Raw genomic sequence first — 20,392 nt, forward strand, 5'->3', positions numbered from 1 at the left:
TGATAACAAAAAGTCATATGAGGTCTGATAGCAACTGTTATAGTTGGGGCAAGCCCTGTTCTTCCATAGAAGAAGGCTGAAAAAATTATACTAGTCATTCCTCTGTAGCTTCTGTAGATTTTAGTTGAATGAGATTATTTAATTCTGTTGGATTAACATGATGCACTAATCAATATTTCTTTAGTTTTGGCATAGCATGCTATATAAATCCAGGTATAGTAGCTTGTGAACCATGATTATTATTTAGCATAGTGTGTGAAATTATTTTTAGTTTAAAATATGGATTACTAGAGGGGCATACTAATTGGCAGAGAGGTTCGAGAGGTTTATGTGGCTTTTAATGGCATATTACAGACCAATTCCAGTGGCACAGACAAAAATTAAACTTGATTTCCCTACATTTGCATTTCTTTAAAATTAAATAGAATTAATATTCTATTAATATATTAATATTCCTCTGCAATCACTGCAATGACTAAGAGTAATTTATCAATGAGGTTCTGTTACAGAGCACAAGTAATCTGGGCTATATTTATGGAAACAGCACTGAAATTTAAATGTTTGAAGAATACTCTTGGTTATTTCATTTTTTTTCCTTCTGTTCAATTGTGTCCTATCCTCAGAGACTGCTAGACAAATCTCTGCAGTTTTCTTGGTAAAGTTTTTAGAAGTAGCTTGCCATTGCCTCCTTTCTAGAACTGAGAGAGGGACTGGCCCAAGGTCACCCAACTCGCTTTGTGCCTAAGGCTGGATGAGAAAGGCAATCTCCCAGTTTCTATCCTAATGCCTTAACCACCCCATCAAATTGGCACTCTCATTGCACTTGAAGACAAATTGTATTCTCTAATATGATGTTGAATCTGTAAGCCCCAAATGATAGTGAATTCCTACATATGAAGAGAACTAAAATTCTGTGTGAAACTGATAATTCAGTGACCCTTAGATCTTTGGCACCTTCTGTCACCATGGGAACTAGTGTATTATGTGATTAAGATAGTGTTTCTCAACTTTAAGATGTGTGGGCAATTCTGGGAGTTGAAGTCCATCCATGTTAAAGTTGCCAAGTTTGAGAAACACTGCATTAAGATATTGGATTAAGAGTGGGAGGCTTCGAGTCCAGATTCTAGTCCACCCTCAATCAAAGAAGCTGAGTGATTTGGGCTAGTCATTCTCATTCAGCCCCACTTAACTCACAGAATTTTTGGGAAAAATAGCAGAAGGGACAGTGTACATTGCCTGGAGCTTCTGTGACAAAAAGTGAGATATAAATTAAATATATATGGTTTTGCTAATATAATGATGATAGTACATATTTGTTACAGACCATGAGTTGCTTATTGCTGATATTCTATGCAATTTAGATATTTGTTTTTCCTATTTAAAAGAATCCTAATAAGCAAGAAATATATACACAGAGGAGACTTTAAACAAAATTTATATTGTCCATAGGCTTTTGCCTTCCCGTTTTTGTAGAGAGAGTAGTGAGATCTTGAATTATTTCCTGGTAAACCTGTATTCATATTGTAATGCTTCATATTAGTAAAAACCTTGTAGACCTATTTGAATAAAGAATCCTCTAAATCTGTTTTTACACTGAGGAACTGTAATATGAATTGAGTGCACCGATAGTCTTTTGAATGTGCTACATTAGTTAGGAGAAGACTTTAAAGGCCATTTCTGTCATTAGAACAACAAAACATCTAGAAGAAATCACATCAGTCATGCTGTTATCACTGTGAAACTATTTAATTTTTGTTTATCTTGAATTATGTTCCTCATATAAGATATGTGAAGCCATGCACAAGTTACAGATCAGAACAATTCTGCCAGAAGGTTTGGAAAAGCTTCTATTGAGACAATAGTACCATAAGAGAGTACAGTGCTACTGAGTAGAAGTGGGCACAAAACAGAAAGTATGTTCCATTTATGAGACAAACACCTGGTAATATGGAAGTTAAGGAACATTCCCGGATAAGATGTGGTCCACCAAGCTTAAAATTGGATCATTCTCCAGCATGACGAGTGGAGAATCCACCAATGGGTTTTGCTTGTCTTCTGCTCATATAGACCAAGTCAACCAAATCGCCACGCCTCCTCTTCCTGAGACCAGCTCCCAGTCTCGACTTAGTCTCTAGCTCGTAAAGACACAGATTTTGGCTCTAGGACAGATCTTCAGATCAGGTTGTATTTTTCTTTACCTTTCTTTCAAGGAGAAGCGGGGGAGGGTGAGAGACAAGCAAGCGAATCTCTCGCTGCCGTCTCTAGCCGATTCCAGCAGCCCCGAGCATTTCCGATCAGTTTCAGCTGACTGGAGGAGCGCAGGAGTTTCCCTCAGCCCCAACTGAGCGTCGGAGAAGCCGGGAGACGAGCAAGCGATTTTTTTCGCGGCCATCCCCAGTGGGACTCAATAGGAACAGGAGTTCCCTTTTTTTCCACTCAGCTTCAGCAGACCGCAGGGTTTTCCCTCAGCCCCAGCTGATAGGCGGAAGAAGCTGGTTGCCATTTTCAGCACCTCGTGGCTTCGCATCGGGGAAAGGGCATCTCCCCTCGGGGAATTGAGCCGTTTATTAGAGATATGAACGGGGGGAGAGAGAAGACATGCACCTTCTCTTCCCATCCACAGCTTCCCATTGCAAATCAAAATCAATTCACCTGACTACTAGCAGACAGCCTTTGCACAAAGGACCGATCCCCACGCCTGGGAAAAATAAAAAAAAAAAATATTTTTTTTTAAAGGAAGGAGAGAAGAGAACAAAGGGAGGGGGCTGTATCACATCAACCTGAGTTCCTTGCTCAAACCGTGTGCGGATCACATCATTAAATTGATCTTGCCGCTAATATCTTTCGCAACCGAGTGCTAAATTGAGAGAGCAAGAGGCGTAGCTGTTCATTGTCGACTGGGCCACTCTGGACTGATCCCTATCATAACCAGGTTGTTCTGTGATCTAAATAGGCCTAACAGCAAGCCCGCACTACGAGATTCCTCTCAGTTCCCATGCTGAGATAGCTGTAGTGCTAATGGCAGACGCCATTGCTACACAGTCAGCCCAGAATTCCTCCGTAAGTCCTCCAGGTCGCAAGAGACCCAGGTCATCCAACCAGGAGGCAGCGTGAAGCAATATCAGGCAAAAGATCCTCCAAGACCGCTGACAGGGAGGCCAAGCGAAGGCACCAGGCTTTTTCGAGCTGAGAAGAGACAAAACACAGCAGGAGATGATCTAGTTTCTCCTGCTTACCCACAGGATGAGATTTTTGGCCTGCAGCAGTTGGTTCAGGATCCTCAGGAAACAAAGGCAGAGACAAAACAGCCAGGATCCCCCTTAAGCGAGGGACCCGAGAACCTGAGGTTAACAGTTTCCCACCCAACAGAAAGCACCCGGCCCTTGGACAGTCAGGAGGCTCTATCATCAGAGGACCTACAAGCTCTCATATCTCAGGTTGTCGTGTAGGCCATGGCGTCTACAAGACACCAGAGGTCCAGAACCGGGTCAGTCATATCAAGGGGCCAATCCGACCTCTCCCAAGAGGAGGATTCTGCATACCAGGACTCAGTCTCTCCTTGCTCCTCCAGAAGCAGAAGATCTCCCACGGGGGACTATGAACACACGGACCAGGGACTGTCAGGGGATGATGATGCATCTCCTGACCCTCCACCATTTGTAGGCCTCTTCAATCCTACATTATTCAAATCCCTGCTCCATAAGGCCAGCAGCACCGCAAAGGTTAAAAGGCCAAAGGCTTCCCAGGAAAGACCTTCCGAGTCCCAAGACACGAACAACAGGGTTTTTACACAACCCACCTACACACAAAAATTTATCTCTTGCCCCCCTTTCTTCTTTGATACAATCCAAAAGAACTTGGGGACTCCAGGGTCTTTCTCTCCAGCCTTTCTCTCTCTCTCTGTTCAACATAGATCCAGCCTTATCAGAGGTAATAGACGTCCCGACAGTAGATGAGCCACTGGCAGCCCTATTCTCCCCTTCCACAGTATCGGGGGATATGGCAGAGGCTCTGAAGTCTGAGGACAAGAAGGCGGAGCTCATCTTCCGCAGAACACACCAGGCCTTTGGGCGATCAAGGCAGCCGTATCTAACTCCTTTTTCACCAGGACCTCGTTGCTCTGGCTGCGCCAACTTCAGGCTAGGATCTCCCCAGAGGAGGAAAGAACTCACCATGACTTAAGAAGCTTCGTGGCAGCAGCTGAATTTATGGCAGATTCATCACTACACGCCGCAAACTACTCTGCCGAGGCAATAGCATCCAACATCTCTGCATGCGGATTATTGTGGCTCAGACAATGATGAGCTGACATCAAGGCCAAGTGGCGGTTGGCTGCTGTACCCTACAAGGGTGGCTTGCTCTTCAGTGAGTCCCTCAACCCATACCTGATAGAGAACAAGGATAAACGTAAGGTCCTAGGTCACCTCTCAAGAAGGATGGAAAGGAGGACCTCCTCTTACCCTCACAGACAACCTTTTTGGTCAGAGGTAGGCTCAGAGTCTACTTCTTTTTCCCATCCTTCCTATCAGCCCAGATCAGACAGATAGGGCGACAGAACCAGTAACAGAGACAGATTCAGACAACAGCTCCAGGTGAAACGGCCCTTCAGAGGAACGGGGGGCCGTCCCTTTCGCAAATCCAAGTGATGGCGGGGAGGATTCCCCCATTGGTGGCAGGCCAGCTCTCTGTACACAGATGGCAGGCCACCAACACAGACCTCTGGGTCCTAAATACTATCAGATTCGGCCTCTCACTGGAATTCATCTCCAAACTCCCAAGGATCCTTGGGCCCATTGCCCAAGGATCCAGTCAAGGGGAGCCTCATCAAGGAGGCCATCCAGCACCTCCTGGACATCCAGGCTATAGAAGCGGTGCCAAAGGGTCAACAGGGACAGGGATTCTACTCCATCTTATTTTTAGTCCCAAAGAGTTGGGAGGGGATGGAGACAATTCTAGACCTAAAAAGTTTAAACAGTCACCTGGCATACAGAAAATTCAAAATGCAGACTCTCCAATCAATATTGGCGGGCGTCAGAAGGGGAGACCTTCTGACTTCCATAGATCTGACAGAGGCTTACCTCCACATTCCCATATTTCCGGAACACCAAAGTTTCCTCAGGTTCTGCCATGCAAGCCAGCATTTTCAATACAGGGCCCTGCCTTTTGGACTTTCTTCGGGCCCCAGAGTATTCACAAAGGTTCTAGCAACTCTCGCTGCACACCTACGAACCATTCCCGTATGCATCCAGTGCTACCTGGACGACATTCTTATACAATCTATCTCAGTCCAGACAGCACAATCAGATCTGGCTCTGACCCTAAGGCCTCTTCAGGCTCACAGGTTCTCACTAAACTTCCCAAAAAGTCAGACGGTTCCTTCGACCCGCCTCCTTCATCTGGGAGCCGTGATAGACTCTCTAAAGTGCGAGGTTTACCTCTCTCCAGAGCGTCAAGACAGCATTCGGACCTTGGTCAGGCAGATCCGAAGGAAACTAGTCACCACACTGGCCATACTCTCACACCTGCTGGGAAAGATGATCTCATGCTTAGCAATCGTGCCCTAGGCATGACTACACTACAGGGACCTACAATGGTTCCTGCTTCCATTTCAAAAGATAGGAACCGGTTCCTCCAACCAGAAAGTAAGGGTGCCACCAAGGGTTCTGAAGTCGCTCCAGCGGTGGTTGTCCCCATCAATAAAAAAGGGACACATATTCAAGGAACCCAACTGAGTCATACTGACCACGGATGCCAGCCTGTTCAGCTGGGGAGCACATCTACAATCACAAATGGCTCAGGGCCAATGGTCCAAGGAGGACTTAAGACACAACATAAACTGGTTGGAGCTCAGAGCCATACACTTGACTCTCCGCCACTTCCAGAACACGGTGGCGGATCAGCACGTGCTAGTGCTCATGAACAACGTGGCGAAAGCCCATGTCAACCGACAGGCACACGGTCCAAATCCCTCATGACCAAGGCCCAATTGATGGGAACATGGGCAGAAAACAAACTAGCCTCTCTCAGGGCCGAACATATATCAGGAGAGGCAAATCAACAAGCGGGCTTTCTGAGCAGGGCAACAGTAGACCACTCAGAGTGGAGACTGCATCCAACTCTCTTCCGGGAGGCATCAGAGAGGTTCGGCCATCCGGTGCTGGACCTATTCACCAGCCCCAGAAATACTCAGCTCCCGAGGTTCTTCTCCCGCTTCCCGTTACGGGGCGCAGAGAGAGCAGACCCGCTCCAGGGACAGCGGCCAAAGAGACTGCTGTACGCCTTCCCACCTCTCCCCCGATGCAGGCAACCAGGAAGATATTGCAGGAGCAAGCAGAGGTGATACACATCGCGCCACACTGGCCAAGATGACTGTGGTTTGCCGACCTCGTAAGTCTTTCGGTCTTAACCCCATGGAGGATTCCCCAAGACCAAATTTCACTCAGACAAGGAACTCTACAACACCCAAAGCCGCAGTGGCTCCAACTAGCGCCTGGCACTTGAACGGAGCCTCCTAGAAAGGGAGGCCTATTCACAAAGAGTCATCAAGACGATCCAGGCCTCAAGAAAGCCTTCAACCAACAGAATTTATGACTCCACATGGAGAAATTACTGCAGTTGGTGCGAAAAGCAGCAGCTAGATCCCTTCAGGATTACGATCCCAGGGGTCTTAGACTACTTGTGGGAGGGATTTGACAGGGGCTTAGCACCCAACATAATTCGCAGACAGGTGGCCGCTCTATCCACTATACTCACATATGGCAACTCTGAGCCACTGGCCAAACATCCAGTGGTGCAATCTTTCATAAGGGGCGCAACAAATAACAGACCTCCTGTGATTCACAGATATCCCTCCTGGGACCTACCTAGGGTCTTACAGGCCATCACCGCACCACCATTTGAACCTATCCGGGCATACACCTTGCAATACTTGACACTTAAGGTCACATTTCTCGTCGATGTAACCCCGGCGAGACGCATCTCAGAGTTGGCAGCACTATCAGCTAGAGAAGATCTCTGCACATTTCACAAGGATAGGGTGGTCCTACATCTGGATCATTCATTCATTCCCAAGGTCAACTCCTTATTCCACAGAGCTCAAGAGGTAGTACTACCAGATTTTTGTCCTCAGCCCTCCCATGAATTGGAATGCAAGTGGCACATCTTAGACGTTCGCAGGGCCTTAAAGCAGTACTTAAAGCGAACTGCTCCCTTTTGCAAATCTGAGTCCCTATTCGTATCCTTCCATTCACATTGTAGGGGTTGAAGGGTCACTGCTTCCACAATTGGCAGATGGATCAGGAATCGAATAGCAGAAGCATATCAGGGGCAATCGCTTTCAGTCCCTAGACAAAATCACGGCCCATTCCACTCGCAATGTTGCGACATCTGCAGCGTGGGCAACTCAGGCACTGGTTGAGGAGATATGTAGGGCAGTGACGTGGATGGCGCCTTCCCCTTTTATCAGACACTACAAGTTGGATAGATTCACATCAGCGGAGGCCTCATTTGGCAGGAGGGTCCTTCAAAGTGTAGTGTCAGAGAGTGGGACACAGGCCCAGACTGCTTCCCACCCACAGGGACAGTGAGGCTTGGGTATGTCCCATTAGTGGATTCTCCACTCGTCATGCTGGAGAAGGGGCGTTGTCTTACCTGAACGCCTTTTCTAAGCATGACGATGGAGAATCCACTCCCACCCTTAAGGCCAGTCAGGTCCTGTGTTGAGAAGAAAGTGAGCCAACACATTAAATCATAGTCAACAGCTTCGGCCTCAGTCGAGACTGGGAGTTGGTCTCAGGAAGAGGAGGCGTGGCGATTTGGTTGACTTAGTCTATATGAGTAGAAGAGAAGCAAAACCCATTGGTGGATTCTCCATCATCATGCTGAGAAAAGACGTTCAGGTAAGACAACGCCCCTTTTGATTGTTCTGTGTTTTAACTAAGAAAAAAAAGCAGAAGTGTCTTATGAGGTGTATATATATTAAAGGAGGACACACAAGGGCTTGTGTGAGGAGGAAGGAGATATTCAAGGGATTCAGTCTGACGTGGAGTCCGAGAACACTAATAATGGGGTGAAAGAGCAAGTAGATGTCAGACGGAATGGCAACGACAGAAACGGAGTTTATGCAGCCAAAGAGAGGGAAATGGAAAGCAAGGGATGGGGAGAAAGGCTGAGAGTGCGCCCCCATAGAATGAGGGATGACAATTGGGGAGCAAGTAAAGATCAGAAGAAGGAGGAAGGTAGGAGACACGGAGGTGTGAAGAGGGAACAACTTAGAGATACGAATGACCAAAAAAGGGGAGGAAAGAACCTTCCTAATTCAAGACAGTGGGAGGTAGAGGGGAATAATGACACACCCACAAGCAGTAAAAGCAAGAAAAGAGGAGTCATCAGTATGGAAGCCGTAATTAAAAAGCAGTTAAATCAATTAGGACCTAGGACAAGATCTAGGAGCCGTGTGCAAATGACGGCTCACCTATAAAGGCACTCTCCCACAGACCAGCATTAACCCTGACGATGTCAGAAGTATCTGACGAAAGCTCGGTGATCGGTGATGGTATTAAACTTTTATAGTTTATTATATTCCTGGTGTACGTATACACACACACACACACACACACACACACACACACACACATATACACGGCAAAGTCTCTCTTCCCTTATTCTTCCCTTTGAGTAGTTTTGCCACTGAGTTTGAATTCAAGCACATCCTGTCTATCTAGTTTTCTCCCCATATTTTTTCCTCCATAGCTGCTGTTGATGGCCTTGCTTTTCCCCCCACTATGGGAGACCTCCAAGAGGATACCCATACTTTGCATATCCCTATTACTGTGCTGTTACAAGAAATAACTTTAATTGTTTGTGAGAAACTGTTTTTCCCTGTCAGATACTCTCAAACTAATGGGATACAGATGTTATCTTAGTATTCCAGCACATCTGGAAAGCATCAAGTGGGGATGCTTGGTGTATCCCCAACTTGATGCTTTCTTAGTGCAGTTTTCGATGTGTAAACTCTGATTTGGGGTGACATGAAGTATACAAATTAGGGCTGTGATTTAAAACTTACTGCTGTAGCTTGAAAGAAATGTAAGATTTTAATACAGAAATGGGGCATTTTGCAAAAATAGTAGAAATTAACGATTTTTAATAAAGTATACTGATATCTGCAACCAAAATTCATATTGTACTGCAAGTTCTGCAGTATTATGATCATGGCTTACTAAAAGGTTTCTTGACTTTGATGTAGTAGTGGTTGTTTTAAAGCAAGCTGGAGTATGGGTTAGGTTTTTATTTTGATTTGCTTCTAATTATAATGAATGTTTTGCTTGGAGAGATGCCTTTAAGTTGCATGAAGTATATGAAGAGCTAGTTATAGTAATCATAATTTAAAAGCCTTAACCTTCATTCTGTATCTCATAAATTGAACTGAATGATTTAGTAAATGTAAGGTTGTTTGTCTTTATGCTAATATCACTCAGTCAATCTTTATGTTTAGCAGGATTTATATTGCCTGTCTGTTGTGGCCAAATCACAAACCCCAGTTCAATGCCATCAAATAGGAATTAGAAAAATCCACAAAAATCATTTGAAAAGATAGCAGTTTTTTAATTCATATTTTGCCATCTTATTGACTTTTGCATCAAATCTTTCCTATTGATAATAAAAATTGAAGGTGCAGTCTTTCCTTTAATATCTAATATATGACATGCAGAGTTTAATACAAGTTCATCTTGTTGGTATGTGATGTGCAATTTGTTTATTGACTGTTCTACTTGTGCAAACTTAATGTAGCATATTCTTTTTTTCAAACAAACTTCCGGAAATCAGTGTGTGTTGAAGCTGTATGGTGTCTCTTATGTAACAAAACATTGATTTTGAACATGGAAGTAAGCCAGAAAAATATGGGAAAGATGAAAGCAAGTATTGACATTTGTATATTTAGCTGGCCTTGTAGAACTTTGTACTGAATACATTGATCAAAAATTTCTGTGAGTCCAAGAGAATAATGGCAGATATTTCTGTATTCCAGTATCCTTCCCTCTTATGATAACATAAATTAATCACACAAAAATAAAAACTAGATTCTTTGTACATGAAGTACTTAAAATTGTTCATTCTTCCATGTACATGCTCCACAGTATTTCAGGACTGTACTTTCTGTTGAAATTAGGTGAGCTGTATTATAAGGGCTTTAAATAAAAATTTAATACAAGTCACTGGCAGTATGTTTACAGTTAGCTTAGATAAATGCATTGTCCTTCAAATTAGTTATTTCTGGCTTTATGTAATATAGCTCCTGAATTTTTTCCAGCAGCATAATAAAATGGCTAATCAGGTGAATGGTAATGCGGTACAGTTAAAAGAAGAGGAAGAACCAATGGATACTTCCAGTGTTACTCACACAGAACACTACAAGACACTGATAGAGGCAGGCCTCCCACAGAAGGTGGCAGAAAGACTTGATGAAATATTTCAGACAGGTATAATATGCATTTCTTGTTTTTGATTGGTTATAAAAGTGAAGGCAAAAAATATCAAATTTTTTAGGCTTTAAAGATGAAAAACTGCTGTATTTTGCACTGTGTAGCTTTGAATGTACTGCTGCTTTCACTTTGAGGTTGAATATATTGACAGTATCTTAGGTCTTTAGGACACTTTCATAGACTCTCACAAATAAAAGTGGACATTGCTGCCTACTGAACTGTAATTTTTTTCCAATATTACAATCATTTGCTTCTACTTTGCTACCATCATCAATTTATGGTGCTTAGGCTAAACATAATATTTCAGTAGGTGGTTTAAAGAGGGGAAGTAGCTTGTTTGGCTCGCTTTGGGGCTACATTTGAACTCTAGTCTATATGTTTGCCTATATCCTAGTGAATAGTTTTAATTTATTTAAGTCATTTTATTGAAGTATTTAGTTTTATGATCATTGTTTGAATTGTATTTTATCTTACTTGGAGCAAGTGGCTTGTGTATTTTAAAAAGAGAGAACACAAAAGAATTTTAGGATGCACATACCCTTTTGCTGTGAAAGGAGACAATTTCTCTTCTTTAGTTTGTGTGTGGTGAATATATTTAGATAAATAAATAGAATTCCTTCATTCCCTTGCTTCAAATATTTCAGAGAGAAGATTTAATTTGTCTTCTTTTTCTAAAGCCCTAAAATGTTTTGAAAGTTTAAGATAATTCAAAAGAATACCATGTCTGTCTTTATTATGATGGTATTTTGACTCGTGGTAATCTGTCTCGAAATACAGTCCAATGAATGTCTGATAAGGTAGTGCTGTCTCCTTAGAGAAGTACTTCTCTAGGGTTGAACTAAGCTGATATTCACATAGTGGCTTGAGTATAGTTGTTTGAAAAGGGAATGTGAAGATATAAGTTCATATTAAAACTTTACTGCCTGGCTTCAATATATTTGTAGAGATGTATCTTCATGTGTAAATTTTAAAATTTTAACCCACTTGGGTCTGTTAATGCAGTTGGATACTTCTCATTTCATGCCTAAATAATTAAAAAATATTTTCATGAGTTTTAATCATCTGAGGTTTGTCCATGTACAAGAGCTGCAGGGGCCTTTCACCATGCAGGATCAATTCTGAAATTGCAACCTCATGACACTGCTGTTATTTTTTGTGCTTTAGAGCAGTGTTTCTCAACCTTGACAATTTTAAGGCATGTGGACTTCAACTCCCAGAATTCCACAGCCAGCAATTAGAGTAAGGTGTTTCAGTATTTAAAACTTTAAATATTAAAAAACACATACATTACTTGAAAGATTGTGCCAATATCTGACATTTCACCATTTAAATGCAAGATTAATGGAACTTGCAGCGCTCTACGTTTTTATAATATTTGCTTCTAAGTCTTTCATTATAGAAAAGCTTTCAGTGTATGTGTATCAGGGCTGGTCCTACTGTATGTTGGTCTGTACCTGTATGCTTAAAATTAAGGTATTGAAAGTTCATAACAGGGCTCGAAATAATAGAGAAGAAGGGTATGGCAAAACCAAAAAATATTAATTGTAATATCTACTTTTTGTAAACATGGGGGGGAATAACATTTTCTGATGGGAAGTGGGCTTTATAAATTATTCCAGTAACTGGTGCAGCACATTGTGGTGATAGAACTGTTTCCTTGTCTATGACTTGTAATGGCTCCATTTGAAAGAAAAAAAGCTTTGAAAACAGATTTTTTTTATTTAGAAATCTGAGCCAGAGCCTGTTATTTCAAACCCTGATATGTATGATTTGCTTAGAAAAGTACTCCCAAATTTCTGGGAAAAACACCTTTTAACTTGTAGTAGATAGTATGAAATAATTAACTGAAATTATTTTGATTTTAGCAAAGCACAGTAGACTTTTGAAACTAACTTGTCTTTATATAGTTAAATAGGAATCTGTAATGTTTTTCTATTTTTAATTTTTTTAGGATTGGTATCTTATGTTGATCTTGATGAGAGAGCAATAGATGCTCTCAGAGAATTTAACGAAGAAGGCGCCCTCTCTGTATTACAGCAGTTTAAGGAAAGTGACCTGTCGCATGTACAGGTAAGGTAAGAGCTCCTGTGGTGTGAACAAATAGGCCCACAGTGTGGTGTGGTGCAGTAATTATGAATAAACGTGTCTGAATTCAGATTTTTTTTTCACAGCAAGATTGTGTTTCCATTCAAATACTAAACATAAAATATAACATTGTATGTGAGTATTAGTGTCTCGTATTAGCCTGATAATTGATAAAGTGCATATGATAGTGCTGCTTTGTTTTAATACTAATATATCAAGTGATGATATATTCAAGATACTGGTTGGTTCTCAGGGTGTAGCTAAGCATTATTCAAGTTTCAGTGGCGTCAGATAATTTTTTAATGCCTTCTGCTTCATTTCTTTCATTAATTACATCTACAGAACAAAAGTGCATTTTTATGTGGAGTTATGAAGACTTATAGACAGAGAGAGAAACAAGGAAGCAAAGTACAAGAATCAACAAAAGGGCCAGACGAAGCAAAAATTAAGGTAATGTATATATATATATATATATATATATATACACACACACATATACAGGTATTAATAGGAAAGCAAATAAAAGTGGAACTTATTCTCAGGAGAAAGAACTATATCCCAAAATGAATTTCTCCATTAGTTCCTTTTATAACAAACTGTTACTGTTACAAATGTAAATTGGCAGAAATATCTAAAATAATCCCTAATTCCTTCTAAGATAAATTTTGCAAATTGTGAGATTTTATAGGGAAAAAAATAGGTGCTGAGAAGAGTTATCTGAATCTTACTTTTTTAATTTTTTCAGTTTCTAGCAACTATATAGTTAGCATAACATACGTAGCTGTTCTATTACATGCATTGTTTTAGTGCCTGATAATAAAGATTGGAAATCCCCTCTCTTGAAAAAAAATTCCCAGTTTGAAGTGGAGAACATAACAAGACTATTTACTATACTAAGATAGTTTCTTGACTATTGTTACTCACCTAAGTAAAGTTTTTGTGTCTTCAATAAAGTGCATATGATAGAAGTAATGTTTCTGCTAGCCATGGAGAAATAACTGGCAAACTTAATAGAAAATACTAAATACTACAACTTGGACGCACTGGGGGGAGGGGCATGGTTATGGGCACCCTATAACTGATCTCACAAAGCCCACAAAATTGTCCAAAGAATGTTAGAGAAGGATTTTGTTCACATTCAGCATTCCTTTTATTTACTTGGCTTTGCTCTCCTTATTGTATTCTTGCTGGCAGTATTTGTAGTGGGAAATAAAAGGCCTTCTGCAAAGGGGTCATGAGATACCCCCTACCCCCATCTGTATTAACAACTGCTAACCTCTCCATCTTGGAATTTTTCATCTTTTGAAATTTTAGAATGTTATTTTTAAAACTTTAAAACTTTTTAAATCTGAAATTATGCTGATTTTAATGTCAATTTTATTGATTATATTGTACACTGCCCAAAACCCCTCTCTGAGGGAGATGAGCAGTTAAGAGATATGAATGAATAAAAGAATGAAAGAAATAAGACATGAAATGCAGTCCCACTAGGCACGATTCTGATGTTAACATGTTAGAAACTTTTCAGTAGTGTGCTAAGAAGAAATCTTATCAGACAGATATAATACTATCAATAGCAAAAAAATAACGGGTTTTACCATCTTTAGTTGATATTCTGCATTTCTCTTACAAATGGTTAAATTTTGTAAATGTGTTCCAGAATATGAAGCAGTGGGGGAAATGTTCTATTGAAAGGGTTCCTTGGGGTGAAGTGTTGTTTTTCCCCTATTGACATTAAAAGCCACTTGGTATCTTTTTTTTTTCCTTTTAAAAATTCAGGCTTTGTTAGAACGAACTAGCTATACTTTGGATGTGACCACAGGACAACGGAAATATGGTGGTCCTCCTCCAGATACTGTCTACTCAGGATCTCAGCCTGGCATTGGAACAGAGGTTTGCATATGCAGTTTATATGTCTAAATAAGATTATGTTGACTTTAATTATACTAAATAAACAAATAGGAATTATTATAGATAGTCTTTGATTTACGACCACAATGGAGTCCAAATTTCCATTGCTAAGCAAGACAGTTGTAAGTGAGTTGTGTCCCATTTTACAATCTCTGAATCACTGCAATTGTTAAATGAATAAGGTAATTGAGTGAATCTGGCTTTCCCCATTTGCTTATCAGAAACCAACTGGGAAGGTTGCAAATAGTGATCACGTGACCCTGGGATACTGCAAATGTCATAAATATATGCCCATTACCAAGTGCCCAAATTTTGATCACACAATCACTGGGATGCTGCAACAGTCTTAAGTGTGGAAACTGGTCATAAGTCACTTTTTTCAGTGGTGTAACATTGAACAGTCACTAAACAAATGGTTATAAGTTGACAACTACCTGTATTTTATAAATTAAGAAACAAAATAAATTATTCCAGTGCTCCAACAGTTTTTAAGAAGAGACTGGACAGCCATTTGTCCGAAATGATGTAGGGTTTCCTGCCTGAGCAGAGGGTTGGACTCGATGACTTCCAAGGTCCCTTTCAACTTTTTTATTGTTGTTGTAATTATGTTAAATTTAGCTTTATCAAAAATACTAACTACTAAGTTACTAACACTGATGGAAATTGCAAAATAATTTTCGATAGGAGAAAGTGCAGGTGGATTGTTAAATAGTAATAACCTGCTTTTAACAATAGTGATTATCAGAATCAAAGTATGTGTAATGTAGTGATAGAAATGCTTTTGAAAGCTGTTCTCCAGCACAGGAGATGGATAATCCACCAATGGGTTAACTCGGTCCTCCTGCCCAATCAGATCAAGTCAGCCAAACTTGCCACACCTGTCCTGGGCCTGTTTTCCCAGTCCCGACTTGATCTTGTCCAGAACAGACGTGCATGTTTGGCTCACAGGCAGGTAGATCTTAATCTATTGGTGGATTATCCATTAATTCTTAAATTCTAACCCTCTGAGTAGTGCTGGGACCAGCGCTCCTCTAGAGGACTCTCCCTTCATCTGATCCCCATTGGGAATCAGCAACAAACAGAGGCTTCCGTTTCTCCCCTTCTTTCCTAGCTCAGTGGTGGGCTCAGCGCTCCTGCAAATTCCCCCCCCCCCCAATTCCTTTCCCCAGCTCACCTCGGCTTCGAAGCTTGCAGCTGCAGCTCCGACAGCCTTACGGCGATCAGATAAGCTCCGTGGAGGCCGCAGGGCCTCGTCTCACAAATACTCGCACGGGAGGCTTCCAGGGCTCCCAAAATGCCACGAATCAGCTAGTAGGGCGTTTTCCCCCTGCCGCTTTCTTCCTCGCATTCCGTGCCCAGTTGGGTGAGCAAATTGCAGTCCGTTCGGTACCGAAGGGGGAGAATGGCGTTTGGGACGCGGCCGCCATTTTGTGGGCCATGTGGTCATCACAAGTCATCATGGCTACAAGGGGAGGCAGAGGGTGGGGTGGGGGAAGGGATTCCTCCCCAATCTCTTCACCTTTCGTTAGCCTTTCCCTCAAAGGGCATCTCTCTCCTTCATTGCACATCAGCCCCTGATAAATAACACATCTTAACAAGGAAGACCCAGGGCTAGCCAGGAGCCCCACCGGGTTACGGCCGCCATCTTGGAAGCTTCATATCCTCCCAAGGCCGCCATTTTGGAAGCTCCTCGTGCTCCAACCCAAGGCCCTACTGAGGCCTTCTCTGACCAAGGCCCCTCTCGGGTTCCTTGTAGCCAAGGATTGCCTGGGATCTCTCTCTTGTCATCCTTGGAGACTCCTCTTGTGGCATTTGGATTTTTCCTCTTTCATTCCTTGGCATAGGCTCAATTGATTTCATTGGGTCTTCTGGTGTCTCCAGTCCTGGTCACCACTTGGTTAGCTGATTAACACAGTAGTTCCCAGCCTCTGACTCTGTATTAGTTGCCATCCTTTTTACATTGCTGGCCTGGCAACACAGCAAGCCTCACTAGCAGGCCGCAGTCCACCCTTTGGGGGAAATTATAGCGGCTGCAAGCAGGACCGGTCTTTTGGATACCACCGGTTCGGTGACCGGGGGGGAGGGTAGTTCTTACCAGCCGTTGCCCTACACCCTTATTAACTAATTGATCCTTTTTCCAGGGGTACCCTCTCGTGCACCTGAAGATTTTATACCAGCATGGAGGATAACATGGCCTACCAATCCAAGGATGCCTCCCCTCCTTCCTCTGTCCGGAAAAGGCACTGGCAGGATCTCAGCCAAGGTCAAACCCAAGGCTGTCTCTGGGGGGGAACCTCCAAATTGGCTGAAAAACAGGCCAGTAGGAGACACCAGGCATTGGAAAAAGAGTTTTCAAAGGGTCAAAAACAGGCCAGGGCTGAGACTGCTCAGACTGAGTTCACCTTCTTTGATTTGCCTCTCGGTCTCTCCTCTTCTGCCCAGGAAGTCTGGTCACCGGTAGAGCCTTCTACTTCCTCTGGTCAGCCCGGTCTGGAACCTGACGCACATACATTCAGGTCTCCGACCACCCCACAGGCCCAGCAGGCCCCAGAAGCCACCTTCACGCCCACGGCTGCGGGGCTCAGAGGGGAAGAGTCCGCCCTTCCTCCCCTAGAGGATAGGCTCCAAGTCCTGGTGGCTCAGGCGGTGGAGAGGGCCCTCACAGCCAGGTCTCCTCTGGTACCCAAGGCGGATTCCTTGCTTTCCCTCCCTCTTTCTCGCCCAGCTCATCAGAGTTCTCACGATCCTCCCTCCCCCTCCCATTCCTCGTATAGTGGGGTTTCACTAACCCCGGAGCGGGATCAGGCGCTTGATGCCTCATGGTTGGAGGAGGAGGAATCGGCCCCGGATCCGCCCCCATTTGGCGGTCTATTTAATCCATCTCTCTTTTTACCCCTACTTCGCAAGGCTAGCTCTGCAGCGCACGTGGGACCTGACCAGTCCGCTCCAGTAGCAACTGCAATGGATTCAGAGGTGGACCCTGTCTTCGTCGAACCGGTTGTCACCCAACACCATGTTCCCTGTCCACCATTATTTCTCAATGCAGTTAAGAAACAATGGACTTCCCCGGGTACCTTTCCTCTTCCAGGTGGGAACGATAAAAAGTTGTTTAGCGTGGCCTCAGATTTAGCAGAGGTACTGGACGTGCCCACGGTGGATGAGCCCGTCTCACCTTTTTCACCTACCACTATTTCAGGAGATATGTCTGAGGCCTTAAAAACTGAGGAACGCAGAGACAGCGTACGGGACCTGGTTCTCAAGGTCTGCAGGGACAGGACTCTGTCGCCCTCTGGTCTCTCCTGGCTACTGGGAAAAATGATATCGTGCATAGAGATCGTTTCCTGGGCCAGGCTACACTCACGGACTCTCCAGTGGTTTCTGCTTCCCTACCAGAAGCAGGGTACCAGCATTTCCAACCGAGAGGTAAGGATTCCACCACAAAGTCTGCGCTCGATCAGATGATGGATCTCTTCCGCCATGACCAGAGGGTCTCTCTTCAAGGAGCCTGATCGGCTCACGATCACGACGCAGTATGTTAGGCTGGGGAGCACACTATCAGTCACAGTGGGCCTAGGGACGATGATCTCGATTAGACCTGAGACACAATATCAATTGGCTGGAACTCAGGGCCATACATCTAGCCCTTCGTCACTTCCACCACGGGATTGCGAGACAACACGTGTTAGTCCTCATGGACAACGTGGCAGCAAAGGCCCATGTGAACCGATAGCGGGGGTACCCGATCCCGTGCCCTCTTGACTGAGGCCCAGCAGCTGGGCTCCTGGGCAGAGACCAACCTTGCCTCGATCAGGGCAGACCACATCTCGGGGGAGGCAAACAAAAGGGCAGACTTTCTGAGCAGGTCAACCGTGGACCACTCGGAATGGCATCTGCACCCGGACTATTCAGGGAGATCTGCAGATTCGGCCTCCCCATCATAGATCTGTTCGCCTCCCAGGCGAACACACAACTCCCGCGATTCTTTTCGTGCTTCCCAACTTGGGGCAGAGAGAGTACATGCCCTTTGGGTTCCATGGCCGGAGGGCCTCCTAGCCTTTCCCCCTCTTCCTCTTCTCCCGTTGGTCATCCGCAAGCTTCTGCAAGAAAGGGCAGAGGTTCTCTTGATAGCCCCTTACTGGCCGCGCAGGCCTTGGTTCACCGACCTTGTCAGCCTTTCCCTGTTGCGCCCTTGGAGACTTCCTCTGGACCAGGTATCACTAACCCAGGGGGATCTGATTCACCCGGACCCTCAATGGCTTCAGTTAGCCGTATGGCACTTGAGCACCGGCTCCTATCCCGGGAGTCCTGTTCGCCAGGGGTCATTACCATAATCCAGGCATCTCGTAGACTGGCTAATAACCGCATCTACGATGCCACGTGGCAGAATTTTTGCCGGTGGTGTTCCACTCACCTGCCTTTATCGGAATTGACCATTCCAAATGTTTCGGACTACTTACTTGAGGGTCTGAATAAGGGATTAGCACCTGATACATTGCGCAGACAGGTGGCAGCCCTCTCTACATTGATTACTTGCAACACTGTTAATTCTCTGAGCCAACATCCCTTGATCCGTTTTTTCCTCAAGGATGCAACTAATACTAGGCCTCCTGTTGTCCACAGATATCCCTCGTGGGAATTGCCTCGGGTCCTTCAGGCTCTCACGAAGTCTCCTTTTGAACTCCTCAGTTCGTGCGACATGAGATCCTTATCTCTCAAGGTCGCCTTCTTGGTCGCCATCCCTTTGGCCCAGCGCATTTCTGAGATGGCAGCACTCTCAGAGATGATTTATGTATTTTTCACGGGACGTTGTTACCCTTCGATTAGAACCCATCTTTGTCCCCAAGGTCAACTCCCTATTTCATAGGGCTCAGGATATCGTTCTCCCAGATTTCTGCCCTAATCCTTCCCATGATCTGGAACGTCAGTGGCTTTTCTTGGACGTTCGCCGGGCTCTCCGTTGAGGCACTCTTTGTCTCATTCCACCCTTCTTCCAAGGGTCGGAAGGTCTTGGCCTCCACAATCGGCCGGTGGATAAGAGCCTGCATTGCGGGGGCGTACCAGTCCAATTCCTTGCCGGTTCCACATCGTGTCATGGCCCACTCTACGCGTAGTGCGGCCACATCAGCGGCTTGGGCCACTCAGGCTTCCATTGAGGAGGTGTGTAGGGCAGCCACGTAGTTTTCACCTTCACCGTTCATACGGCATTACAAACTGGACAGGTATGCATCCGCTGAGGCCTCCTTTGGCAGGAGAGTCCTACAACAGGTGGTGCCCCGTGACATGGTTCCAAACTTGCCCCCTCCCGTAAGGAGAGTGGGTTTTGGTATGTCCCATTGGTGGATTATCCATCTGTGCTGGAGAAGGGGCGTTGTCTTACCTGAACGCCTTTTCTCAGCACAGAGATGGATAATCCACATCCACCCATTTAGGTGCCTAGGGTTAGTTTCTGTGAGCCAACACGTCATGCTGTCAATCAGTAGCTGCCACCCTCGTCGAGACTGGGAAAACAGGCCCAGGACAGGCGTGGCAAGTTTGGCTGACTTGATCTGATTGGGCAGGAGGATTGAGTTAACCCATTGGTGGATTATCCATCTCTGTGCTGAGAAAAGGCATTCAGGTAAGACAACCCCCCTTTTCTCCTGTAAGAGAGATGACTATCCGTTTTTATAAACAAGTATTCAGTTTGTCACATGGTTTATGATATTTGAAGCAGTTCACATTTATAACTATTTTCAGTTACCTTTCTGTACAAAGGTGCAAGATTCATAATGAAGACTGTATTGAAATACCAGATGTACTTCATATGGCCCATGAAAACCCTGAGTGCAGCTCCCAGAGCACCCCCAAATTAGGTTTAATTTAATAGGAGGAAAAAATTAATAATTAGAGAGAAAATCGTATTAATTACTTCT

The 20,392-nt window shown here is 44.0% G+C and overlaps 1 protein-coding gene across 7 annotated transcripts in view; it reads left to right on the plus strand.

The window, feature by feature from the left end:
• The window catches only part of HNRNPR (heterogeneous nuclear ribonucleoprotein R), a 37,374-nt gene that overhangs the window by 2,794 nt on the left and 14,188 nt on the right, over positions 1–20,392 (plus strand). The window contains exons 2-6 of one of the 7 annotated variants that reach the window (XM_039325536.1): positions 12,436–12,554; positions 12,912–13,019; positions 14,349–14,462; positions 17,388–17,568; positions 17,677–17,903. In XM_039325536.1, the coding sequence (XP_039181470.1) occupies positions 12,939–13,019; positions 14,349–14,462; positions 17,388–17,568; positions 17,677–17,903 (603 nt within the window). In that variant the 5' untranslated portion in view covers positions 12,436–12,554; positions 12,912–12,938. Of the gene's footprint in view, positions 1–10,312; positions 10,482–12,435; positions 12,555–12,911; positions 13,020–14,348; positions 14,463–16,621; positions 16,744–17,387; positions 17,904–20,392 lie in introns of those variants that run through there. The other 6 variants (XM_039325537.1, XM_039325538.1, XM_039325535.1 and 3 more) reach the window with 6 other exon arrangements.

This window comes from Crotalus tigris, unplaced genomic scaffold (assembly GCF_016545835.1).
Source record: "Crotalus tigris isolate CLP2741 ecotype Arizona unplaced genomic scaffold, ASM1654583v1 scf7180000024338.4412243, whole genome shotgun sequence".
Lineage (NCBI taxonomy): Eukaryota > Metazoa > Chordata > Lepidosauria > Squamata > Viperidae > Crotalus > Crotalus tigris.